The following is a 21,106-nucleotide window of genomic DNA, read 5'->3' on the forward strand; positions in this document are numbered from 1 at the left end:
CCGCATGTTTTAAAACTTCTTGGCTTGTAAAACACTATCTGCCTTATCGGAAAAATATCATTTTTCGACGATGGTTTTTATCAACTCGCTAAGCAGGAGAAACTGTATAATTTTTGCATTTCAGAGGAACACTTTCTGACTGAGGGAAATTCGAGAGGAAGAACAATGTCACCCATCCCCATGAGTAAGTTAATAGAGAACAGAAACGAGTCGGAAATAAATTATTTAAGCAAATATTTCAATTATTTGCTCGTAAATTTATAGGAAAGACCGCCAAAAACGTTTGGGATCATTCCCAATTTTCTGGTCAATTATCATCTAGGATTAACATTGATAATGGCAATGAGCGCGATTGAACTAAGTGAGAGATGTTGCCCAATCAAACGTAAAACATTGATACTTTACTCTAAATGATTTTAAGCTTTAATTGTTAGAAAGGATGCGTCATGTTTTAAAAAAGTGCCAAAAATGAGGTGCCTGAGCAAAGTCATTTCTGATCAGACTATCTGACTTTCACGCGGGGGAATTTAGTGCGGTCTAAATTTCAGTCATGGTCTGTAAAATGTTAATAGTCTACCCAGACTGAGGTGTGCGCTCGAAATTGACCTTATCGGACCATTTCGAGCGCATACCTGACCATTTTGCCCTCGAAATTACAGAAAAATTTCAACGCACTTGAGTCTGATCATATACGGCTCCGAACTTAACTGGGTCTGATCACAGACGTTCGAGCTTAACTGGGTCCGATCATAAACGATTCGAGCATAACTTGGTCTGATCGTAAACGATTCGAGTGCAAATCAGAGAAAATTTCCTGTGCATTATTTTTTCAATTTGTTTGTAATTTCTTACTCAGCGATGCGTGTTCTGCAAAGAGGAATCAATAAAGCAGCGTTCTGATAAAAGACTCATCTAAAGTCCGATGGCTCTGATCAGAACCAAGGGGTCCAGCTGATAGCAAACGCCGGTCCCTTTTACAGGATTTTAATTAACTGCAGATTGGGACATTCTTTATTTCTGATCAAAAACTCAGGTCTTTTCAAGTGCACAGAAGCGTTCAAGTGCATTTGAGTCTGATAAAAGACAGATTTGCAGGCACTTTGAGAAGCACAGAGACTGTCGAGCGCGGTTGAGTCCGATCTCAGGCTTTTTCGGTCTGGGAAGGTCTGATCAGGACAACTTCGAGCGCACAACTCAATCTCGGTAATCAAACTGGCCGCACAAGAGTGACAAATTGTTATCACAAGAAAAGTAAAATCTTGTGCCATTCTTATGCCGTTCTTGAAACAAAAAGCAACCAAATATCTTTTTTCGGAGAAATAGTTTGCCATGAGATATATGAACAGTTCGTCGCTGGAAATGAAAATTTAAAAAATTAATGGTCATTACACTATTATAAAATTGTTAATAATCTTGGCCCTGAATCAGAAGCATAAAAAGAAGAACGACAATATTTGAAGTCAATATGCTGATCAGTCTCAAATCACGTTCTGAACATCAGAAATGGATTAATACCCAAAAAAAATGCCAGAGGAGAAGTAAAATTAAAGGTTGAAACTTTCAAAGAAAAATTATAGCACCATCGAATTTCTTAGTTACTGATCTTGTTGACATCGGTGTTTAAGTACTCTGTCATATTGAAATTGAATACGACAGCCGTCTGTTTAAAAAAATTTAAACTCCATTCAAAGTTTGCTGTCAAAAATTATCTAAAAGTTAACAAATGATACGGAAAAGCTCTCTGTAGTTACAACATAAATCCATAAACAATCACAACTGGACAGACATATCTACTTTTAACTACATTTAACTTCGAAACAGCATTTTCAACAAGTACAATAAGTGAAATCCAATCAACCTGTGCTAAAAATTGGAAATTGATTTCCACACCGGTGTGAACAACATGAAGAAATTTTTGCTAGCCAACTACATTTTGAGGCACAATTTGAAGCATTTTTTTGCACTTATATCTTATTGCTTTCTTTGGTTGTGCGGTATAACTACCTTATATCTTACCTCTTGAAAGACTCAGCCACTCAACTAACTATGTACGCGACTTCAAAATGATCTGCACAGCTCTGCAACCAGAACTTAAGTTCTTGCTTTTCACATTTATTTATATCTTGAAGCTTTTTACTATACAAATTTGAAAATGGTTATTGCTCAGTTTGAAATTGAACCCGAGTTTTATGAAGAAACTGGTCATGTGAAAGGAAAAGGTGGAAACTCTATTCTGATTACAGATGAAGAACAACTTCGCAAGTAAAATTTAATGAACAAGAAGTCAAATAACAAACTATTTTATTGTGAATTAAAACTGACAAACAGAAATAATGACCCGAAATTGGCCTGATCAGACCATTTCGAGAGCAGAACTGACCATTTTACGCTTAAAATACAGGGCATTTTTGAGCGCATAAGCGCACTTGAGTCTGCTCATAAACGGATGCGAGCAAGCTTGAGTTGGATCAAAACCACTTTTGAGCACCCTTGAATCTGATCATACACGGCTTCGAACGCAACTGGCTTTGATCGTAAACGGTTCAAACACAGCTTGGTTAGATCATAGAAGGTACTTGTGCAATTGGGTCTGATCAGAAGAACTTTTGAGCGCCTTATTTTTTGAGTTTGTTTGTATTTTTTTAACTCAGATGTGCTTGGCTCTGCTATGAGGCAACGATAAAACGGCGCTTTTATCAGAGACTCATCTAAAATTCGATGACACTAATCAGAACCAAAGAGTGCAGCCAATAGCAAAGGGCCCTTTTAGAGGATTTTAATTAAGTTTAGAGCAGGTTGCTCTTTATGTCTGATCAGGAATGCAGGTCTTTTCGAGCGCACAAAAACTGTCAAAGGCACATGAGGCTAACCAGAGACGGAATTTTACGCACTTTGATTGCAGAGAGACTGTCGGGCGCGACTGCATCTGATCATAGAAAATTTCGTTTTGGGACGGTCTAATCAGACGATTTCGAGCTCGCACCTCAGCCTGCGTGATCAAGCTGGCCGACAAGACTTAAAAACTGTTGTCACATGAAATGTAAAAACTTTTCCATGTTTATGAAGTTCTTGAAACAAAAAGCAACCAAATATCTTTTTTGGAGGATTGATTTGCCATGAGATATATAACCAATTCGTCGCAGGAAATCAAATCTGAACATTTAACTGCCTTATTATAACAATTTATAATCATCTTGGCACTGAATATGAAACATAAACAGAAGAACGATAATATTTGAAGTAAATATGATTGGTCTCAAACCACGTTCTGGACATCAGAAAAAGATTAACACCTAGACAATTCCCGCAGTAAATCTAAATGTTGATTTTCTACGTTACTGATTTTGCAAAAATAAAAGTTTAAATAATCCGCCACATCGAAATAGAAAACAGAACTTCTTTTTTTTCAAAATATTTTAGACTCCATTCAAAGTTCGATGTCGCAAAGTTAACAAAAGACACGGATCTGCTCCCTGTGTTATAACGCAAATTCATACACAATCACAACTGGCCAACTTAAAATTACATCTTATTTAGAAGCATCATTTCTATTAGGTATAATAATTAAAATCTACTCAACTTTTGATAAAAATTTCCCATAGACTCCAACACCAGTGTGAACAACATGAAAGAATTTTTGCCAGCCAACCACATTTCGAGACACTTTTGAAGGATTTTTTGCACGTTAATTTTGTTGCTTTCTGTGGGCATTTGACATCACTACCTTATATCTTTCCTCTTGAACACCTCAGCCAATCAACTAAATATGTACGAGACTACATAATGATTTGCAGAGCTCTGCTATCAGAAATTAAGTTCGTATTATTCGCATTTTTTATTAGTTAGGGCTTTTTACTATACAAACTTGATAATGATTGTTGCTCAGGGAAATTTTTTCTTGAAAATGAACAACAAATCTATGAAGAAAATGAGAAAGTCAGAGAAAAAAGTTTATATTAGTAAACAAAAAGTCTAGTAACAAAAAATTTTATCGTGAAAGAGACCTGAAACAGACGACAAACAGACACAAATACCGACTCAATCCCTAGTTCAAAACTAATGCCAAATTTGCAAATATTTGCAAATATTTGTGCAAAATAAGGTTAAGTTTGTAAAAAATTTGCAAACGTCGGCCAAGTTTGTTTTGGTCGAGCTCTGCTTAATTTAGCAATGAGGCTTAGTTTCCTAACCATTTCTTGGAGATTGCTGAATTCAATTGCAAAATGTTTAAAAATCCACTTGTAAACTATGTTTGTGGTATAATCACTCTACAAGGCCAACAATAAGAGACAGAAATGCTCAGACCTGTTCGCAAATATTTATAACATTAGTGCATTAGCTTACAAAATTCGCAAATTTTATAAATTATTGCAAAATTAAGTTTAATTTAGGGAGTTTCATTGTTTTCCTGTTCTACCAATTAACTAAAAAATCTAGCTTCAAAAAAAACTTGATTGTAAAGTATGGAAACTAAAACAACCGGAAAAATGCATAGCATAGAAAAATTTAAGTGCTCTCTTAATGAAAGAAATGTACCCAACTACTTTTTTTGCATGTTCTTGTGATGAGTTAATTAGATATCAATCATTTTTTGACACATATTGCACTCGAACCATTTAATCCCAATTTCTGATTTCCTAGCAACCATATCCATGCGAATAAACATCTAACTCGGTTTCAATTCATCAAAAACTGTTTAAATCTTTGAGAGAATAGAAACGTCTGGGCATTCAGAGATTGCACAAAACTATATTAAATAATTGGATACGTTATATAAAACATGGAAGAACTGCGTAGGAGCCTTAGAAAAACCATGTAAAAACCAATTATAAACATATTAGAAATTTATCAAGATATCGAGTTATAATTAATTTCAAGAAAATAAACAGTCCAAATTGCAATTTGAAGTTTACCGACGCCTTTCCTCTGAAAGAAATGTCGTTATTCTCTATTTCAATTTTATGATACCTTTCTTACCTTAAAACGGCAACAAGAGAAAAAAATGACTTCCGTTTACGCATACTAGGTTTCCTTAGAAAAAGATATTAAAAAGTCAAAATTATAATGGAAAAAAAAGTCAAAATTAAAAGGAACACAAGATTTTGAGATGGTAACTAGCAACGTTAAAAAATACAGCATGGCGCCGTTATTGACTTAAAACGGACCATAATTGTTTTATGGACTTTTTATGAGACCAAAGTTTCTATTAAACTCAAGTTTCTCCATGAAACTCACCATTAAAAGGTAAGTGGTGGATAAAACTAGGAAACCAACCACCAGTAAAATTTGACCCTTTCTCCTAACGCTAATCGCGCATGTGGAATCGGGTCAAATTTTGCTGCTTGTTGGTTTCCTTATTTTATCCACTACTATATTCACCACTATAAATACATATTACGCGCACAATTTTGTGTGCAAAAATGAACATAGCTAGTGTAATTTATATATTTCATACGCTAATATCCAAAAGTTCTCAAAGCTAGTTTTAAGCCTAATTTCATATCTAATATACCAAACTATACTGAAACAAATCAGGTTAACCGGCCCGCAAAGTTTTTTTCAGTAAAAAAGGATGCACTGAGAATCACTCAAAATTGCTTAGAATTGGATAATAAGAAACAAGTTTCTTTGAAAATTTTAACTTTATCCATGGAGACGATTGATCTATGATGTTTAACTGAGTGATTCTATGTATCTGGGTACTTTTTTGAGCCGAGTCTTGAGAGGTCTTGTTAAAAGGTTGACTCGCCTTTACCACGCTACGGCAGTATTGCTCGACCTTTCTTACTGGCAACTGTGGGGGAGGGTGCAACTACAGAATGCTTGAACACTTTTAATTTTAATTTTTAAGCTGACTGAACTCTTAATAATCAGGTGGATATATTAATGTATTAACACTAAGGATATCAAAATTAATGTATCATTTGCAGGGATATCAATATCAATACTAATATTAAATATATTTCTCAATAACCAATCACTTGTTTATCATTTATGAAAATTTTAGTTCTGTCATGCACCTAGATTGTAGCTGGCTATCCTTCTGAACTTCTGCCAAAAACATTGTTAGGAATTTTTTCCATTCTGAGTAGTAGTCTGTTGAGACATGGATCCTTGGATAGCTTTCACATGCTTGAGAGAAGTTGATATAACTCTGGACAGTAGAGTAGGAATATCATTTATTGTTCAGTAGTTGTTTCCAGGGAATATCCTTATCGTTTTCTTGATGATTTTGTTTCACTTTCCCCCATATGAATCCTCTGTCAGAAATTGCAGTAGATATAAACGATTCAGCTTTCCCTCCATGTTATTGACTGTGGTGAGATAAGACTCAAATTCACCAACATTGAATGAATTCCTGAGTTTATCACGAAAAGATAAATTTTCTGGCACATTCACTTCAAACTTGTCCAGTGTTTCCTGATGCTTGTAATTTAGTATGTCCTTCTTGAACTTGGAGAGGAATAACTGGAAGAGTTCTGTTTTAGATCGTTTTCCAGTCTCACTTTCATGTTTAGCGGTGTTGTCGGGTATGCATTTATTCGCCTTACAAAATGTAATCATTTGATTTATTAAATTAGTTAACTCGTTTAGATTTTCATCAAATAAAGAAGTGCTTGATAAAGCTCCAGTTTATAAAGTCTCGTCAAATGACGAAAATTGTTTCAAATTTTTCGCTAGATTTTGTATTGAAGTGAAACTGAAAGTGCCGTGGAGAATAAAGGTCCCCACATGGAGAACTATTCTAGAACATTCTTTTTCTAGAATATTCTGACATAATTTTTAACTTAAAATTAGTCATCCTTTTGCAAGTAATCACCTGTTTGAAAGTAAAATAATAATAAAATCCTTCTATTAAATTGAATTCTTTGGATAATTTATTAAAAATTAAATAAAAATTTTAATAAATACTCACCTTCCTGGCTAATTTTTAAGGGCATCTTATATTCGAAATTTTCACTTGTTTGATTTCATTCTGTTAGTGGTGGTGGCTTTCTTTGTCAATGGTGGCGGCCATTTTAGCATGACATGCACTTTTCATTCGATGTGTAATGCGAAGTTAAACCAAGCTTGTTGACTTCTTGTACTATTAGTGGTTGCTAAATATGAAAGAAAGCTAATTTTACATATTTTTTTCATTTTAAAAAATTAATTTTTTTCCAAATAACAAAAAATTTATAAAATTTCAAAATAAGAACCAAATCCCTCTTTTAAGAGCGATTCACTCTTTAAGAGCGAAATCGCCCCTATCGGAGTGATGCCCCAGTACAAAATCACTATTTATCGCGCTTATATAAATTTTTTAATTTTTTACTTTTCTATATTTTTTATTTTAAATTATCTATACTCTCCAATAAATTTATATCCTCTTTTACTTTTTCTATATTAATTCCATTATTAATAAGAAATGATACAAAATTGTAAAATTTACACGAACAATTTTCCCCAGTTTGGCCAATAACATATCTGGGATCAACTGATCTTTCAGTTAAAATTCTACTAAATCTTCGAGTTAATTCTACATCTGGATGTTGTTCCTTTACATGAGCTCTTATTCCATCATATCTCACAACAGAAGGACAATATAGACAACTAACTTTAGCTGAAGTACGATTTCTACAAGTATACTTACTCTCATCAAAATCAGTTAGCGGTTTTACAGAATTACAATTATTACAATTTCTTGTTAAGACTTTTTTATTTCTAGGATTAACTCAAACATTAACATTTGGATTTGGATTTGGATTTTGATTAACATTATTAGCCAAGCTACTTCGTAGATCATTAATATTATCATTAACATTAACGTTATCTTTAATATTATCATTAACATTATCATTAACATTAAAATTATCATTAACGTTAACCTTAACATTATCATTCACATTGAAAAAACAATCTGTTTTAATCGATGAATTTGCAAACGAGCTTCGCTTGTGGTTAACCAAACAACTTTGTTGAGCAAGTTTCTTAATACAAATACCACTTAGTGTTTTATCGCCACATTCACATTTATTAATTTTATCTTCCTGACATATTGAATAATGAAAAACTAAATTAAAAGGGAGTCCACATTTATGACTACACTCTAAACATTTTATAACCATTTATAATTGGTCAAAACCCGCGAATTTAGCCAAGATTTCAATGAAATCTTTAGTATTATCTTTAGACAGGATACATATAGCTAAATATTCCTTTCCTAACGTATTGAGTGTACTAGTTTTATATCTTCTATCTAAAATCACTTCAAGGTCTAATTCCGTTTTATCTCTAACAAAATTTACAATTTCTTCTCTAAATTCTTCAATATTTACATATATTCTGTTTAAATATTTTTGTCCCTTTCTATTTAAAGTTCCCATCTCTTCATCTACATATTCTTCTTGTAGCTTTTCTTTTGTATCATCTGCGAACGAGCTTTGCTCATGGTTCTCCAACATGCTTTGCACATCTTCTCCGTAACCATAATTAACTAATGTAATTGCTCTATTGAACATACTACTTGCACCCATTGCTACAACCCCAGCAGTTTTTACTGTTGTATCAGGATAAATATAATTATATATCATGAAACCCGGACTTATAATTCCTAATATAGTTGATAGTAACCTAAAACCATTTACTTTAATTTTTTCTTGTGTTAAAACATCATTCTGTATTTTAACACCTTTTAATGTAAGAAGTTTATTAAAATAGAACTGATAATAAGCCTGGTTAATAGTATTTCTATCATTATCATGATAGAGCATTTATCATGAGTGGTTTCATATATGCTATAGGTTTATTTTTATCTTCACTTTCTAATTTATCTTTTAAACTAAGAGCTTTTAAATCAAAGAAACCAACTCTCGAGTCATATATCATAGTTCTATTCTTATCAATAAAAATAAAAGTATTCTCTTTCCTATTATATTTAATTATACCATAACGAAGTTCATCTGACATTCCGTCTGTACAATTATAATAGTTACTATTTAGCTCACTAAAAATGTTATTGAAGTTATGTTCACATTTATATATTTCATTAAAGTTTTTAAATAGATCAGCTCCATTATAAGTTGTTAGATAAATAGTATCACAACTCAATCTTGCTGTATTAATTTTTTGAGCTGGTCTATGACACATTACAATTATTTGAATATTATAATGTCTTCCTTCTATGAAATAAAAGCTATATCTTTTTTTTACTTATCAGCCATATCATCAAGTACTATTACACTATCTTTGAATTTATTCTTGTTTTTTGATGTGATTATATTTTTATCGCATGTATTAAATCCATTATAAAACTCACCAGTCTCAGGATCTATCCAATCTCTATCATCTTTACATACTATGATTTTATTTTTAGCTTGATCTTGGTCTTGGTTTTGGTTTTGGTTCTGATCGGTGTAACCATTTCGCGGATCTAATTATATCTTTAAGTATTGTCTAATAAAATTTGTTTTGCCTGTACCAGTTCCACCATAAACAATAGTATGTAATGGTGACTTTTCATATTCAAGTCTAACTAGACTCCTATTCATAAATCCACCAAAGCTTTCTTCTAGTTTTGTATATTTACTTGGTATTGAATCATATATCATATAACAAATTCCAATTAGGAAAATAAAAATTATAACTGGGCTACCTGTCTTCTTTTTCATACCTATTAAAATTGCTTATCCTAACTTTTGAGGAACTCAATAATAAATTTAATATTGATAATAATGCTATGAGTGATATCAGAATAAAAGATATAGGAAAAGATATAAGTCTAACACCAATTGAAATAGTAATGAGAGATCAGTCTCTAGATAACACAAGTGAACCTAACTTCAACATTATCGTCAATCTACATCCAACTGATGGTACACATTGGGTTTTAGTTATAAGAAGAGAAGGTGGTCCTGTGTATTACTTTGATAGTTTTGGTGTTGAGACCCCACCATTATTTTTAGAAGAATATGTTGATCTAGGCTCTAATGAAAGAATACAACAATATGATGAATCTTATTGTGGGTCTTATTGTTTATATATGATCTATCTTATTGATAGTTGATTTAGAATTAACAATGCTTTGAAGCAATTAATATATAATGAGTGTTTGTGTTTAGGTTGTTGTAAAGATCTACGAAGTATTTGCTAATATTTGCTAATAATTATTTGCTAATAATGATAATGTTAATGATAATGATAATGTTAATGATAATGTTAATGATAATGATAACGATAATGATAATGATAAAGATAATGATAGTGTTAAAGATAATGTTAATGATAAAGATAATGATCTACGAAGTAGCTTTACTAATAACGATAATGATAATGTTAATGATAATGATAATGCTAATGATAATGTTAATGATTATGATAATGATAATGTTCAGGATAATGATAATGTTAATGACAATGATAATGTTAATGATAAAGATAATGTTAATGATAATTTTATACATCTATTTGATGAAAAACATCAAAGTGGTAAACCTAACAACAAAGAATATCCGCGAAGCGGTTTCACCGATCTTAGTAACAATATCTCTGTAAACATAAATTAAGATCTACATTCATGGCTAAACGATGATAATATAATTACAGAAGCTACAATCCCAGAGAACTTTAGATGTATAATATCTGGTCCTAGTGAATGCGGCAAGACATTCTTATTAAAGAAACTAATTCTGGCTAGAATATACTTTGATAAGCTATACATTATTGGTCCTTGTGGTGATCAATATGAAGGTGTACAGAGTTATAATCGACGAAGTCCCAACTCTGTTGACGATAAAGCAGATGTTGAGTTTGTTAAAGATATAAAAGATTTACCCTCTCCCGATCAACCACCCAAAGACTTAGAGAAACTAATGATATTCGATGATGTTAGAGCCAAAGAACCAGTTATTAATGAATACTTTTGTAGAGGTAGACGTAATAATTGCAATATGATATATCTTAATCAAAATCTATTCACAATAGATAGACAGAGTATTAGAGAGAATTGTAACCTATTTATTTTATTTGAACAAAGAGGTAAAGTACTCATATCTATATATCAAGATTTCTTTGATAATGTTGAACTTAGTTAAAACGATTTTGCTATTATATGTAATAAGGTATAGAAAGAGCCTTATAATTATATTGTCATTGATATTACTGAAAATAAAAATATTAATGGTAAACTAAGAAAGAATCGGAATCGGAGAGTTTTGTAGTTTAGTCTGCGTTTAAGTTTAAGTTTATATCTAGAATAGATCAACAAAGTTGCTGGGTACACCAGATCTGTGAAGCAGCTTCACTGATGAGTCTTCGACCAGCTGTGTTAACACAGATGGGGCTTTGCCCAGCTGACTACGTCAGATGTAAAGTAAAACTTAATACATCACCATTAAAGTCTATAGGTCTACCATGCTCATCTAATATGAAACTCTATATATTCTATTCTATCTTTAGTTACGTTTTGATACGAGATATTAGTTGGTGTAATATTTATCAAGTAACCTGGTGGTTCTGTTAGAGTAAAAGTATATAGTATGTCTGTGTTATTCTCATTATCTTTAACACCAGATATCACATTACAATGAATGTTAATAGTACTAAAACCCATAATATCAACATTTTCTGAGATGTATATTTACCTTTTTTATAAACTATTTTTCTAAATACTAGTAATGGGGCTATTGAATTTTTTATGTCAAAGTTAATTGCACCTCGTTTTATTTCCATTAAACTTTTCATTGTATTCTTATCAGGTTTTATTATAATATTACCATTAGTTTCTTCTTTTATAAATTCTGCTATTTCGATTAATTCATATGCACCTGGTATAACAGCTAAAATACGGGTATCTGACCATGTTTCACCTTGGGTATCATATAAGAATTGATTGTTCCTTCTATTCACATTAAACACCGAATTATAAACAGATAATCTAATTAAACCTAATTTTGATGAGTTAAGTATAGGTTCACTAAAGTTAAACTTTTCTGTTGGCTTTATCATTCTAAAGTTAAGTGCATGCTCTTCTTAATTTTAGTTAGAGTTTCATGTATCTTTTGTAGTTCATATAGAATTAAGTTGACAGTCATTTTTTAATATTCAAATATTAGATTATATTTATGGTGAAACATGGGCGAAGGCCCATAGTTATAATTATAGCTTTGGTTATAGTTATAGTTATAGTTATAATTATAGTTAAAGTTATAGTTATAGTTAAATTTTTAGATTATAAAAATGAACTTTAATTTGGATACAACTTATGGTTGTAATAATGATATACACAAAAGTAAGATTACAAAATATAAACCTAATAATCTAGCAACAATGGATACGGTTAATACTAATATTAATATCATTCTCAATAGAGAAGAAAACAATTTAAATTTGCGTGATTCATATCTAGTTTGTTGTATCAGATTGTGCTGGTGGTGTATTTTCTAATGATGCTAATATCAGTTTAGTTAATTATGGTATGATGCCATTGTTTAGTTCAGTTAAGCTTGAAACGAGTGGTGGTAGGACTATTGAATATATAGATCATTGTCATCCTAATCTATTGATGTATAAGTTATTAACTAGTACTGATGATGAATATGAGATTGGGTTTGTTAGAAATATAGATAATAGGAATAGTAAACTCAAAGGTGATCATGTTGATGCAGAAAGAGGTCATATGTAAATGATTGTTAAGATGAGCGATCTATTTGGTTTCGTAAATCATTTAGAAAAGATTAAATATGGTTTAGGATTTAAACTAATATTAAAAACAAATAATAATGATAGAGCTCTATATAGAAATATTGCTAATCCTGGTGCAGTTGCTAATGATGCTAATATAGAAATAAGAGATATATGATGGTGTGCACCTAGTGTTGATCTTAGTAATGATAAAAGAATTATTGTGCAAAAGGGTTTAACTAAAAAGAATAATGTAGACTTTAGCTATTATGAAAAGAAAACATTTTAAAGGAATGTAACCAATGCTACTAACTTCTTGTTTGATCTTGGTATGGAAAGCGGGATGGAAAGACCACAATATATAATAAATGGTTTTGAAAATAATAATGTTAATGGACAAACTCATGATTAAAGTACATTTCATAGAATGAATGTTATTGCATGTTATTGTAAGATTGGTAGTGAGTTTTATCCTGAGGATAGAATGAATATAAATTATGGTACTAATAATTAGAATGAGGCTTTTAAAGAGATTGTTAGCTTTAATAAAGATTATAATGGGTTACCACATAACATTAAACCATATATAAATCATAGAACATTCAAAGAAAATTATAGAGTATATGTATTCGATACTGGATATCAAAGTGATCATATAGGTCCACAACCAATACAATTTAATTTTAAATTTAGTGCTGGAGTTGCAGATGTTATATGTCATGCATTAGTATTAACTAGAAAAGTTATTAGTGTTAATAGTGATGGTAATAAGATGGTTGATATTGTATCATAATTATCATTATAGTTAATGACTTAATCAATTACTAAATCAATGACTAAATCAATGATAATCAAACTATTTCATAGTAGTCTTAACAAAACCTTTAGCATAGTATCCAGTTGGTAGCCAGTTTCTTTTTATTATCTGGAGACAATCCCTTAGCTTCAAGTTCAGTTTTAGGCTTTGGCTTAATCTTAGCTCTAGGTAATGGTTTATCCTTAGGCTTAGATTTGATAACAACAAAAGGATTATGCTATTAAACTTCCATTATTTTTTATATATAGAAATGAGTCTTTTAAATAAGTTCAAAACTAATTCTTTTTGTGTTGGTGGCAGACATTATAGTGGTACTAATAATATATGTGGAGCTATTACCTCAAAAGTTACTAAAATGTTAAGAGGATCCTGCACTAAATGTAGAGGGAATAAATCAACGACAGTATCTAATGCAACCATAGAAGCTGAGGGATTAAAGGGTTTCTTTAAATGTGTTGGGAAAGCTACAGTTAACTTCGGAAAGAACGTTGAAAATAATCCAGTAAGAGCATTAGAAATGGCAAGTAAAATAGGAAAGGCAGCTGCATCTAGAAACCCTAGAGCTGCTTTATCAGCCACACCTGATTTATTTAATTTTGCAGCTACTGGTGAAGGTATAAAGGTAGTACAAAAAGGAAGAGGTTTGTACTTAGGTACAAAGAAAAAATAATTTGGTTATGGCTAAGGCTAAGGTTAAGACTAACACTATAGTTTCAATTAAAGCTTAAATCTTAACGATAAATATTAATACTAATATAATTAATACTAAAAACATTGTTATTACTAAGCACTAATAGCTTTAATCTAAAAAAACACTTAACTTTTTTTTTAAGCGGCTTCGCCGATTCTTCTTATATTCTTCATATATCTTGACTAATTCATTATATTCATCATTATCCATTTTATCATCATATATTGATTTAGTATATAGTTTATTAAACTTGTCGCTAAACTGTTTCTTAAAATATACATCTGTGAATACTTTATAATTTTATTTCATATTATAGTATTAATTGTTTTTGATAATGAACCACAAACAGTTGCTGTAGCAAAAGCTGTTGGTGTAGAATAAGGTAATCCTATACCTGTTAATGCAACTGACGTTGTTGTTGCCGTTGCTAATGATGATAATAGTATTTCTGTTATCTCAGCTACGTTAATATAATTTTTAAATCTACTTAACTTCTTATTATAGTTATTAGTTTCAGTTTCATAATAATTTCTAACATCTTTTATAATGTTAATATTGTTGTTAAATTTATTATTAGCTTGAATCTTTTCGTTTATTAATCGTTCTGATACTGATGACAAATCTGGATATAGTAATCTCTCACTCGGGGCTGTTGGATTGGTCATGGACTCCGTCATAGCATTGCTTATTTTCATTAGTAAAAATTCTTTCTATTTTTTTCATTAGGTCTCCTTGTTTAAACCATAATGCATCTGAAGTCTTGCTTTCTCTTTATTATCAACTAACGTACTTTGTAAAGTACTTTGTAAAGAGATTCCTTGTATTCTTTCATTTCTCTTAGACCGTTAGTAAACATATCATCTTAATGTATGTTAGTAATATTTTGCATAAACTTATTATTATCAAATTCTTACTTTAATTGATCACATTTAGAGATAGTATCAGCAGCAACTTTATTACAAAATTTAACAGTATTTGTGACTTCATTTGCTGATTCAATAAACTCATTAATTAGTTCATCATTAACTTGTGTTTCATTTAGTTGTAATGTTTTAGTTGTGACTTTATCAAATTCACCTTTTCGTAGCTCAGTTATGTTTTTACTTAAAATGTCTATTTTATTATTAGAAGATAATAAGTTGTTATCACAATACTTTTTATTAACAGCATCTTTCTCATCTATCAGAGGATGTACATTTGTAATTTTATAGGTATCCTTCATATCAATATTATCATTATCTTCTAGGAATAACCCACGAGCCTTATTTAGTGTTAAGTTGTTTGCTGATTGATGATACCAGCGCCCAGTGGACCTATTTGCTTGGTTAAATCTATTTCTTGTCATCTTTGTAATTGTTTACAGAAAGAACTATATTTAATGATTCTAGAGTTTTATTATTGGATTCAAAGTCAAACTCGGATTTCAATAATTCCTGTTCGTAATATTTACCTTCTATTATCTCAACATTAATATCTTCTATCTTATATGTTAGTGGTTGTTCAAAACTTCATTAACTTTAAATAGTTCTCTATTCCAATTAAAGGTGTAACATTTAGAAAAGATATTACGTTTATCTGCATTTCTAACCTAATCACCAACTTTAAATTTTGGTGTTGCTTTGTTAGATTTAACATAGTATTAACCTTTATCAGGATTATTAGAAGCATCAACTGGTGTCATATTAATTGTTGAATGAATGAATGAATGTTATTGTTATATGTTATGACTGCATCATTTAGTATATTTACCCAATTACCATCACCATCGAAGAACATTGGTTTATTAATTATATGTAATAATGTTCTATTAAATCTCTCTATAAACACAGCCTTTAAATCACTATGAGTAGAATATAGTTTTGTTTCATATTCTTTAAGTAAAGATTTAAATGTTTTATTGTAAAACTCACTACCTCTATCTACCCATAACTTTTCGAATTCCAGAGCCACCCTGTGGATTTTCACTTAATATTATTTTAAAACCAATAGTTATAGATAAACCAGATTTATTCTTTAATGGAATAGCCCATGCATATTTTGTGAATATATCTATAACTGTTAATACAAACTTATAATTATTATTGTATTTACTTAGAGATAACTTATCAATTAAATCAGCTGACCATGTTTCATCTTTATATAATGGTGTTATTCTTTCTCTTCTAAACTTTGTTATGTGAGGACGGAATACTTCTTTAGCTGATAGCTGTTGTTGTTGTTGTTGTTGTTGTTGTTTTTGTTGTTTTTCCATCATTATTTATTTACCATAGTTAAAAACAAAATTATCTTGATTAATAATATTCATAGATAATAGTTGCTCAGATATATATAGCATTTCATCATATAATCCATCATGACCAGCTTTTGTTTCCAGTATTAATAATTCTAATCTTTCTAGTAAGTTATTTGGGTCGGCTTTGCTAAGACCACTAGCTTCTATTTGTTTATCAGTCTCATAATCAGTTTCTTCTTCTTCTTCTTCTTCTTCTTCTTCTTCTTCTACTACTACTACTACTACTATCCCTTGTTCATAATCACTAGTATCACGACGATATATTTCGTCTTCACTGGAGGTTGGTATTGATATAACATGAGAAGTGGCTTCGCCGATATTAGCAAGCATTCTTCTTATAACTTTCGATCCATTACTTTTAGTATGTCCTCTTTGTTTATAACCGATATCCCTTAGAAATTGTTGTATTTTGTTTTCATCACCTTTTATATCTCTTTTGATTACATCTTTATTAATAATAAATAAAGCAAAATCTTGGAAAAATCACAGACTTTACCTTCATTTTTATACCATCAGGGACTAGGGATACATCTACACCCTTTATTTTAAATTTGTTTGAATTTGAATCAACTGATATTAATTCGAATTTTTTATTTCTTTGTTTACCCATTTCTATCAAAATAGCAATCATAACATTGTCTACAGTAAATTTTTTACCTCTATAATCTTTTAATGTTACAGCTCGATCATCAAGAGAGTTGCTTTGTTGTTGGGGGTCTAAAGCTTTTGTGTTATTTTGTCTAAAACATTTGTGTTATTTGCTAATGCTTCTACTGTTTGGTTTTGAAGAGTCTGCCATGCTTCATTGTTTGTATTTAAAGTTTTAGTTAAAGGATCAAATAAATCTTCCATGTCACCATAATATTCTTGTTGTCTGAATTTTTCTTCTAATCTATTTCTTCATTTTTGTTTTGCTAGATTATTTACTTTTGTGAATGTTTCTAGTTTAGTCATTTTTTTATAATTATAATAAATCATTATATAGGGTAATTGCAGCAAGGATTAACTTTCTATCATCATTATTGGTTAGCTCTTTAATATTATTTATAGAGTAGGTCTTTGTCTCTATCTAATGATTTGCGAAGCAGTTTCACTGACGCATTCTTAATCGGGGAACCCGCTTCGCAGATTTTATTTACCAGATCTCTTTTGAATAGATATAGATTCTCATTATGAGGATAGCTTTTAATGTTATTAACATAAAATCTTTTATCATCAAATTTGTTTAGACTAATCTTACTTGTTTTTGTTGTTGTCATGTTATCACCAACTTTTTGTATTCTGCATTCATCTACAGTTCTCTCTGTGTTATACACTAGTGCAATATAATATTCATCATGTCTAGCATTGTTGCAATTCTTTATTCATTTCTCTTTAGTTTTATTGGGGTAATCATTAAAGCTATATGTCTTTGGTGTTAGTGCCACAAACTCTTCTATTGTTCTACTTCCCATTTCATGCTTGAATTTACCAGGGACTTTACTATTAGTTTTAATTGGAGGTTCGAGATTGGATAAGTGTATGTGTTCATTGTCGACATTACCCTCGCTAAAACTCAATACAAAACTATCAGTATCCATATAATGGAGTTGTAGATCTTTGAGAGATGGTTGAAGAATATTATAGAATACATCATACATGCGTAATTTACTTAATTCTAAGATAGTAACACCAACATATACTGGAGAATCATATTCTATTTTTTTCTTTATATATTCAAATTGGCTATAATCTTTATATCTAGTTATATTCTTAAATGTTGGTTTAGTTATACTTTTCATTATCTTTTACTCATCATGTAAGAACTTACTTTGAAGGAAGTGTAGGGGTTTCATGCACATTCTTCCATATAGTGAATTGTTCATTAATTTCCTTACATCCTTTTCTGCTTCAGTTTTAGTTGTTGCTCTTTTATTAGTATTGTTTTGTATATAATCTCCTTTTACACCCATTTTAATATAGAACTTTTACATCCTATAATGAACCATGTATTCTGTTTTGTTGTTTTGGTCTAAGATTAATTTCTCTGTTTTTGTTTTGCCTTTCTCTCTTTCTCGGTATCCCAATTCATTATCATTTCTCTTTCTCTTATCGGGCATTAATGCTAGTTGCTCTATTCTATCTTTACAACTATTAGTATAATCAATATCACAAACTATATAGTAACCGTAATCACTATCATCTGGAGTATTTAATATATAATCTAGAGATGTAGTAGTAAACCGGAAGTCCTTATAGTGTAGCTTTTGCATCATTGCATAGCCGTATAGTTTGTTTGCATCAATGTACCTGATATTTCTGTTATGGGACTTCAACCCTGTTTCACCATTGTTGACTGTCCTATCTCCCATTATACCGCATATGCCCCCTCTCTTTGCCTCAACGAAATTATCTAGCATTTGTTTGTCTTGTAATGTATCTAAAGTAACACCGCTTGACATTAAACATCAATCAAAACTATAGCCTGGGAGACTTACATAGTGTAGGGGATTGAGCTTGAATTCTTTCATACTTAGTTGAACATAATCTTTCATGCAGTAGTCTAATTTTTCCACATCATTTTGTAAATACTCTATAGTTAGATCTTTACCAATTTTATGACTGTTGTCTTTATTAAAGTTATCGACTTCTTCTTGTTTGGTAATTTATTCGAGAGAGAGGATTTGAAGTTTTCTATTTTTAGATTACCTATAACTTCATCATACGAATCCAAACCAAATTATTCATATGGATATAATGTTTTAGTTTTACACCCGTATATCTTTGCCATTTTATCTGGAGGCATAGCTAAGAAGTTATAACTATCTAAGAATTTAAGACAACCAATGCTAAACATCTTAGACTTACCAGCAGCTAGTGGTATGTCATCTACTTTTCTTTTATCATTATTCTGTTTAAAGAGTTCACTATATAGTAGATTGAAATCATAACCAGAGCCATTATGGAATATTATGGGAATGAAGTTTTGTTGTTTGTACCTCAGATTACATATTCTACATGCTGGTCCTCTATATTTACTAGTTTCATGACAATGACCTCTTACTTTATTAATACATGTTTTACTGCAGATATGACAAGTGTTATTGGTTTCATGTTACAATTTATCTTCTTCATTAAATATCATTTGTTTGTTGCGCTTGAAGTTATTCTCAGTTTCTATTTCTAATAGATCAATAGCAAATCTTTTGATACGATCAAGACCGAAATAGTAATTGAAATTACACTGCCAGATGTAACCCACACTTATTGGTATGTGTTCAGCTGTTACATATTTGCGAGTTGAGGTTGAGACGTTGGTGACACAACATTCTATATTAGAAGTTATAATATTTTTTGTATTCTGACTTTTGTGTTTATTTATAAAAGAAATTTTCTTCTTCTCAGGACAAACAACCTCGGGTTTGAAAGAGTGGCTGAATTCATGTTTGTTGTATTTAATTTGTGAATCAAACCAATATGTACAAATATCACAATAATAATAATATTTATGTTATTTTTATTTGGTCGTTCTAACAAGGTTTCTATGTTTTTAATTAGAGCACATTGTTCTGTAGTACCGTCTCCCCAAACCAATATTCTGACATCTTTTCTATCGTTATCAAAGTCATCCACTGGTTTAAACAATTCTACTTTGCCCCCACCACAAGATGTGTATACCCAAATATTAATATTGTACAATTTTTGTATTCTTAATATATAGCCGAAATCATCTTCATCCCGTTGTCGTGCTTCAATTAGATTATTTACATATTTACTCTCGCGTGTTGCATTATTGACAAAACCACTGCGGTTCGATAGCAGGATATAGCCAAGCAGTAATAGCCAGTTGCAAGCAGTTATATTTGGAATTGCGTATATTCAATATTGATTTACAGTTTTCGGGGGGTAAATCTATATAACTACCAATAGATGATTTAGTTGGTTCAATATTTATCTGAATACTTCTTAATCCGAGAAACTCAAAGTCTTAGCCATAACCCTCATATATTTTTTTTTCAAAGGTTAACCATTGAGTGAAGTCTCCATTTTCATATATTGCGTTATTAATAATATAGTCAGTGTTGAAAAATATTTTAGTAGTTTTAACTTCTTCTTTGGTTTCTCTTTTTGTATTCACACCCAGCTGTGATCTTATATTTGAAACTCTTAACTTTTTTTATACTGTTAACAGTTTTTAATTTCTTCTAAAGAGTTATTAATGGCTTCGTCTATGTCTTCAATGTAATTTCCAGCTTTATCAGTAATATAAAATCCTCTCATGTTCTGGCTAGAGTTTATATCAAAGTATTCTGTTTTTTCTAGATACTTGCGATTATGACTATATGAATGAGTAGTTAGCGCTATTTTATTCCTAAATTCTTCATGACATTCTTTACACTCATACTTAATTCTGGTGTAGATATTATTATCACCATGGGTCTTTGACCATCGGCGAAGCGGTTCAACGGAGTTGTTTTGCAAATTCACCGATGTTTCACTATCAGTTTTAGTTTTAGCTTTAGTTTCAGTTTTAGATTTAACAAGATTCTTAGTATTATCTTTAGGTTTGAGAATATAATCATCTTCATCTTGATTATACACATTCTCCAAGATTTCATCTTCCACTTCATACTCCAACTCCTTTCTCTCCCTGTTTAAGTGTTCA

At 30.7% G+C, this 21,106-nt stretch overlaps 1 protein-coding gene across 1 annotated transcript in view; it reads left to right on the plus strand.

The window, feature by feature from the left end:
* Positions 1–128: 128 nt before the first annotated feature.
* LOC142358351 (uncharacterized) overlaps positions 129–21,106 on the plus strand; it is a gene marked incomplete at its 3' end in the record, with an annotated part of 30,166 nt that continues 9,188 nt past the window's right edge. The window contains exon 1 of the mRNA XM_075409763.1: positions 129–184. Coding sequence (XP_075265878.1) covers positions 166–184 — 19 coding nt within the window. The remainder of the gene's footprint in view (positions 185–21,106) is intronic.

The sequence above is a fragment of the Convolutriloba macropyga genome, unplaced genomic scaffold (assembly GCF_964194025.1).
Source record: "Convolutriloba macropyga unplaced genomic scaffold, txConMacr16.3 SCAFFOLD_2799, whole genome shotgun sequence".
Taxonomy (NCBI): domain Eukaryota; kingdom Metazoa; phylum Xenacoelomorpha; order Acoela; family Convolutidae; genus Convolutriloba; species Convolutriloba macropyga.